The sequence below is a fragment of the Aedes albopictus genome, chromosome 1, assembly GCF_035046485.1.
Source record: "Aedes albopictus strain Foshan chromosome 1, AalbF5, whole genome shotgun sequence".
NCBI lineage: Eukaryota > Metazoa > Arthropoda > Insecta > Diptera > Culicidae > Aedes > Aedes albopictus.
The window spans coordinates 117,751,456-117,759,114 of record NC_085136.1 but is presented as its reverse complement, the minus strand read 5'-3'; the positions used below and the strand labels follow the sequence as shown (position 1 = coordinate 117,759,114).

Genomic DNA, 7,659 nt, shown 5'->3' with positions numbered 1-7,659 from the left:
AAATATCGGAAGCAATTTCTAAAGGATTTCCTGCAGAAATTCCTGGAGGAATGCTGTAGGAATTTTCGAAGAAATTCCTGGGGGGTTACTGGATTAATTTCTGAAGAAATTCCTGTAGGAATTTCTGAAGAAATACCTACGGTAAATCTTGGTGGAATTTCTTGAGGAGCCCCTGGAGACACTGCGGTAGTAATTTCTGAGGAATTCCCAGAGGAATTCCTGAAGGAATTCCTATATGAATTCCTGAAGGACTTCTGAAGGAATTCCTGGAGTATTTCTGAAGAAACCTCATAAGGAATTCCCGCAAAATTTCTTAGAGATATTTCTACAAAAATTCTTGAAAGAATCCCTGAAGATATTCTTGGAAAGAATCCTGGAGAAATCGCTGAAACAAATTTCTGGAGGAACCTTAGGAGGGATTCCTGGAGGAACTTCCGGACAAGTTCCAGGTGGAATTTCAGGAGGAATTTCTGGACAAATCTGGAAATCTTGGGGAAATTCCATGGAACTATTCATGGATGAATTCCTGGAGGAATTCCTTAATCAATTCTTTGAGGAATCCTTCAATGAATTCCTGGAAGAATATCTAGAGGAATTCTGGAAGGAATCCATGGAGAAATTTCTGAATATATTCATAGAGAAATTCCTAAAGATATTCCTAGAGAAATTCCTATAGGGATTCTGAGAGGAATTTCTAATGGAGTTCCAGGAGAAATTTCCAGAGGAATTTCTGGAGGACTTACAGGAGCAATTTCAGAAGGAATTTCCGGAAGAATTACTGCAGAAATCATCGGAGGAATTTCTGGAGGAATCCATGAAATAATTCCTGGAGGAATGTGTAGAGGAAACCTCGGAGAAGAAATTCCTGGATTAATTCTTGGGGAAAACCCTGGAAGGATTTCTGGAGGAATTCCCGGTACAATTCCTGAAGGAATTACTGTACGAATTTCCGAAGAAATTCCTGGAGGAATTCCTGGATTCATTCCTGAATAAATTACCGAAAGTATTCCTGAAGAAATACCTGTTGCGGCCTAGACCCTATAATATCACCACTACAACACTCTCTTAGATTTACCTTACATGTATTGAACATTGTTAAACCATGCGCCGAACTCCACAATAAATTAGTTATGTTCAAGCAACCGTACGAAGCAGAACACTTTCTTGACACGTCCGAATATCACTCTCGGTTCGCATCAGTACCATGTACTTTAGTTTCGTCGTCGTTCCAAATCATATCTTTCGTCGTCGCGCCGGCCAGAATCCGGTGATATACGCCACATTTTGGTGCCGAAACCCGGGACGTCCCGGTGAGCTACTGTGTTCCCACAGAACGAAAAACTCGCCTCGAAGCCTTTCAAAAGTTATTGCCGCGGTACAATCCACCATTCCGCGTGTATAATACAAGACAATCGGCTATTGTTTCTCCCCCCGCTGGGTAGCATTGTTAGAGTGACCATTATACGAAGAATAGCCACGTGGCTCAGTGAACCCTCCGTGCTGCATTAGTCGACGATCTCGACGTTATCCGACGCTTCCGACGCTGCAGCTCTACCGACGCCCGACACATTCCACCACAGACCACGCCGTTCCATAGCGATCGTTCAGGTTAAGTACGGTCGAAGCAGGTTAGTGACCTCTTTCTAATATTGGGATAAAATGGCAACCGCCACGCGGAGTAAAAAAGCTAAACAGCTCAAGCAATTAGTTGCCAAACGGGCTAATTTACTGCAATCGGCGCAAATTATTCACGATTTTGAGGAACATTATGATCCCTCACAACAAGCCGAGGTACCTTTTCGGCTTGAACGTTTGGATAAGTTATGGGAGGAGCTGGAAGGTGTTGACACTGAACTCGAAGCACTTCATGGGGAAGATCCTGATGCCGCAGAAACACGCACTGTGTTTTAAAATATGTATTACCGTCTAAAGGGATCGCTATCTAGAAGGCTTCCAGCTCCTAACCAAGTCAATCCACCTGCTCCCGTACAGCCCCCCCAAGTTCTTCCTGTTGCCCCTGGTATACGTCTCCCAGAGTTGAAAATTCCCGAATTTGATGGGAATCCCGAAGATTGGGCTGGGTTTCATGATCTGTACAAATCAATGATCCATGATAATTACCACCTGACAAGCATTCAAAAGCTGCATTATCTGCGTGCTTCATTAAAGGGAGATGCGGCTCGTATAATTTCGTCCCTGCCAATTTCGGCGCACAGTTACATTGTTGCCTGGAAATTGATTACTGATCGCTACGAAGACAAGAATCTGCTCATCAAGCAGCATATCTCAGCACTCTTTTCGGTTTCTCCGCTAAGCGAGGAATCCGCAGCTGGCCTTTCTGAGCTAGCGGATGAGTTCGAGAAACACGTCAAGATCTTGGACTCATTAGAAACAAAGGCACAGCATTGGGATTCTGTGTTGGTTGAGCTTCTATTCAGCCGCATGGATGCCACCTCGCAGAAACAGTGGGAAAGTACTCGCGACAAAACTGCTCGTCCTTTATACGATGACCTTATTAAGTTCATCCATCAATACTCGCGTACACTGCAGTCTCTTCAGCTCTCCCAAACCGTCTGTGCTCCGACACTGGAGGCTAAGCCATCGAAACCACGATGTGCATCGAATCATTCGGCTGCAGAACAGCCACCCAGGTGCGCAGCGTGCCAACAGGCACATTTTTTGTTTCAATGCGACTTTTTTCGGAATCAAACTCCACACCAACGTTTTGATTTGGTGAAGCGTAACAATTTGTGCATCAATTGCATCAAGGCAACCCACCAGGCTAGGAACTGTAGCAGTGGGTCCTGCAAATATTGCCAGAAGAAGCATCATACATTGCTTCATCTCCCGTCATCTGCTTCCTTGATAACAACTGAAGCTCCACCACATAACCGATCCTACACTACCATCCCAAATCTCAATCTGTCGCATTCTCCTTCGGTTCCGTTAAACAGTGACCCGGATGTCACTTCGGTGAATCGTTCGATTTCGTTGCCGTCGCCGTCGGTATTTGCGCCTCGCCTGCCCTCGCCGGGAACAGTCACACCTCCGTCTACCTCCTGTCAAACCGTTACGCCGAGTAAAGTTGATGAGAACACCGTGATTCTGTTCACCGCTTTAGTGAATATTCACGATAATCACGGGACTCGCCAAATGGCACGTGCGCTACTGGATAGTGGTTCGCAATCAAGCTTCATTTCCGAATCGTTGTGTCAGCGCTTATCGCTAAACCGAACAAAAATCAACATGCCCGTCAACGGCATCGGCCAATCCATTGTTAATGTACGATACGCAGTGTCAGTGAACATTTCATCCCGCTTCAGTGCACAACACTTTCCGTTGGACTGCTTGGTGCTACCGAAGCTAACAGTAAACCTCCCTACGAAGACAGTGAATATCAGTTCATGGAGAATTCCCAAACATCTTCCGTTGGCGGATCCACAGTTTTTCCAGTGCCACGGTATCGATTTAATTATCGGTGCTGAGCTCTTGCCGTTCATTCTACAACCGGAACAAATACATTTCGACGACCAACTGCCGCCGCTTCAGAAGACAAGCTTTGGATACGTGTTCTCTGGAAAGGTACCCACATCTGCGACAACTCCAGTTACCTGTCTTGTCTCTACTTTCGACAACCTGGATGCACAAGTGAAAAAATTTTGGGAAGTTGAAAATTTCGACACCGGAAAATGTTTTTCTGCCGAAGAACAGCTATGCGAAGCACACTTCGTATCTACGCACTGTCGGAACAGCGAAGGCCGGTATGTAGTGCGTCTTCCGGTTCGAGAGGAACTTCTTCCGTCTATTGGAGACACCTGGAGCACTGCCGCTCGCCGATTCTCTGCCGTAGAAAGACGTTTTCGCTCTGATGAAACGCTGCATAAGAGCTATGCAGAATTTATGGAAGAGTACGAACGGCTCGGTCACATGGAGGAGGTGATGACTCGCGTCGCGTTGCCCCAGTATTTTCTGCCCCATCATGCGGTAATTCGCCCAGAATCGTCGACAACGAGAATTAGGGTGGTCTTCGATGGCTCATCTAAAAGCAGCAATCAACTCTCTCTGAACGATCTTCTCCTCACTGGGCCTACAGTTCAACCACCTATGCTATGCACCGTGATAAACTTTCGATTCCACCGCTTCGTCATGAAGGCGGACGTGGAAAAGATGTTTCGTCAGATTCTAGTTCATCCCGATGACCGAAATCTACAACAGATTGCCTGGAGAAAGAGTGAAAACGAGCCGTTGAAGATCTACCGTTTAAACACTGTCACATATGGTACTTCTTGTGCCCCGTTCTTATCAACACGAGTTCTCAATCAGCTTGCGGACGATGAAGGTCGTGATTTCCCGCTTGCTGCTGCTATCATCAAGGAGGACTGCTACATTGATGATGTCCTCACTGGAGCCACCACTATCGAAGCTCTGCTTGACGCCAACAAACAGTTAAACGGACTTTTCGCAAGAGGCGGCTTTTCCCTTCGAAAGTGGAGCGCTAATCATCCAAGCATTCTGGAACAGATTCCAGATGATCTCAAGGAAGATCAAACATCATTGGAACTCGATCGATCTTCATCAATTAAGACTCTTGGACTTCTTTGGTTTCCAAAAGAGGACAATTTTGGATTCAAAGTTCCAGAACTTCAAACTATTTCGAAGCTGACGAAACGTACTGTACTATCGGAGATGTCCTCGCTGTTTGACCCGTTGGGTCTTGTAGGTCCAGTGGTAGCAAGCGCAAAGATGTTTGTTCAGCAATTGTGGCAGGAGAAACTAGATTGGGATGAAGAACTTCAAGAACCTCTCCGATCATGGTGGCTGTCATTTCGAACTTCGATTAGTAGCATCCGAAATCTTCGCGTACCTCGATGGGTATTCGGAGAAAATGTAAAGCAGTTTGAGTTGCATTGTTTTGTTGATGCCTCTTCGAAAGGGTATGGAGCTTGTATCTATGCAGTTTCCGGAAGTTCGTCCACGATCCTTACCAGTAATTTGCTTATAGCAAAATCACGAGTCGCTCCAGTAAGTGGCTATTCTACCCCACGATTGGAACTCTGCGCAGCCGTTCTGGGAAGTCAACTGGCGGATAACATTTGCAAAGCAACAAAATTCGCCTCGAAGATCACTTTCTGGTCAGACTCCTCTATCGTGCTGCATTGGATCAGCTCGTCATCGTCTTCATGGAAAATATTCGTTTCCAACCGCGTTGCTGAAGTCCAGAAGCTCTCCGAAGGTGCCCAGTGGCGGCATGTACCTACACAAGAAAACCCTGCTGATCGTTTATCCCGAGGAATGCAACCTGAAGACATTGAGGACGATATGCTATGGTGGCATGGACCATCCTTTTTGCTCGAACCACCAAGTGGTTGGCCAGATCCGATCATTCCGCTGTCGGCGACCGATGTTCAACAGCAGTCGACTGAGCAACGACAAATAATCTCATTTGTAGCCGTTACATACGACGATTCGCTAATTCGTGAATTTTCGCAACTTTCCCATTTGCTCAGAGTTGCTTCGTATTGCTTGCGTTTCGCCAAGAACTGCCGATTGCCTAAGCACGCTCGCGCCTTGGGACTTATTACTCCAATGGAATACGACAATACCCTAAAATCATTGGTACGAGTTGTACAAGCTACAAGTTTCCAGCAGGAGCTGCACCTTTTGTCAGAAAATAAGAATGCTCCGCAGGTACTTCGAACTGCTAAGTTTAAGTCACCTTTGAAAGATCTAGATGTATGGGTCGACGACTCCGATCTACTCCGACTGAATGGACGTCTAGCGCATTCCCGTGGCTCTTTCGATAGTCGCTTTCCGATGATACTACCAGCCGATCATCACCTTTCGAAGTTAATTGCGAATTCCGTTCATCATCAAACCCTCCATTCGGGCCCAACTCAGCTGTTAGCAACTATCCGGCAACGTTTCTGGCCTCTTCGTGGCAGGGACCTAGCTCGTAGGACAGTTCACCACTGTATGACATGTTTTCGCTTTCGTCCTCCGGCTAGCAACCAGTTTATGGCTCCACTTCCAACAAACCGTGTCACAGTAGCAAAAGTGTTTGAATCCACCGGGCTAGATTATTGCGGGCCGTTTTTTGTTCGACCATTGGCAGGTAGAGGTGCATCAGTAAAGGTGTGGGTCGCAGTGTACGTTTGTTTCGCCGTGAAAGCCGTAGTCCTCGACATTGTCGCCGGTTTGTCGACGGAGTCGTGCGTCAATTCGTTAAGGCGCTTCGTGAGTCGTGTCGGTCGCGTTCGTACTATACACTGTGACAACAGCACTACGTTCGTCGGCGCGTTTCGTGAAATTAAGGAGATGCGACAAGTTTTGGTGGATCAGCTGAGCAACACTGCGTGGACAACTGAATGTTTGGAAAGAGGCATCGAGTTCCAGTTTATTCCGCCACGGGCACCACATTTTGGCGGCCTATGGGAGGCCGCAGTAAAGGCCTTCAAACGGTTATTTCTGAAAACCATCGGGGCTGCTCCGCATCACTACGACGACATGCGCACAGCCGTTGCGCAAGCAGAGTGCATCATGAACTCTAGGCCATTGACACCTCTATCCAACGATCCGCAGGACCTCTCCGCACTGACCCCTGGTCACTTTCTTCTAGGAGAGTCTATCTATTGCTTACCTGAGCCAGATCTTTCCGAGGTTCCGACTAACCGTCTCAACCATTTCCAGGCTACTCAACGCTCTGTCACCGACCTTTGGAAGCGTTGGTCCAAGGAATACATTGGGCTACTGCATCAACGGCCTGCAAAATGGCGGAAGACACCCACCGAATTTCGCGTTGGTACCATGGTACTAGTGAAGAAAGATGACGTACCATCGAAGCAATGGCCTCTTGGTAGAGTCGTGGCCGTATTTCCCGGAAACGACAATATCGTTCGCGTAGTAGATGTGCGCACCCAGCTTGGCGTCCGACGTCGTGCAACCTCTGAGTTATGCGTTCTTCCTACCGATAACAACCAGTGACCAACAACTACATAATCTTGAACGCTACGGTTCAACGGGGCCCTGGATGTTGCGGCCTAGACCCTATAATATCACCACTACAACACTCTCTTAGATTTACCTTACATGTATTGAACATTGTTAAACCATGCGCCGAACTCCACAATAAATTAGTTATGTTCAAGCAACCGTACGAAGCAGAACACTTTCTTGACACGTCCGAATATCACTCTCGGTTCGCATCAGTACCACGTACTTTAGTTTCGTCGTCGTTCCAAATCATATCTTTCGTCGTCGCGCCGGCCAGAATCCGGTGATATACGCCACAATACCTGATATAATTTTTGGTGAAATGCGTGGAAGAGCTCCTGGAGGAGTCCCTGGAGAAATGCCTAGATGAAATCCTGGAAGAACGCCAGGAGGAATACCTGGAATAATTCTTGAATAAATTCCAGAAAGAATTTGTGGGGAAATATTTAAAAGAATCCCTTGAGGATTTCCTGGAGGATTCCTGAAAAAATATTTGAAGGAATTCCTAGAGATATCTCAGGAGGAAATCATTCAGGAATCCCAGGAAGAATTATTGGAATATTTTTTGGATAAACTCCGGGAGGAATTCTTGGGGTAATTTCTAAATGAATTCCTGGAGGATTTTCTAGATAAATTCTTGGAGAAATCGTAGTAGTAATTTCTGAAGGA

At 46.5% G+C, this 7,659-nt stretch overlaps 1 protein-coding gene across 1 annotated transcript; it reads left to right on the top strand.

Moving 5' to 3' along the window:
- Window positions 1-1,659: 1,659 nt before the first annotated feature.
- On the top strand, window positions 1,660-6,981 carry LOC134289096 (uncharacterized). Its single transcript, XM_062855095.1, has 3 exons — window positions 1,660-1,791; window positions 2,170-5,476; window positions 6,113-6,981. Exons 1-3 carry the CDS (start codon window positions 1,660-1,662, stop codon window positions 6,979-6,981), a joined length of 4,308 nt encoding a protein of 1,435 aa, XP_062711079.1.
- Window positions 6,982-7,659: the final 678 nt, after the last annotated feature.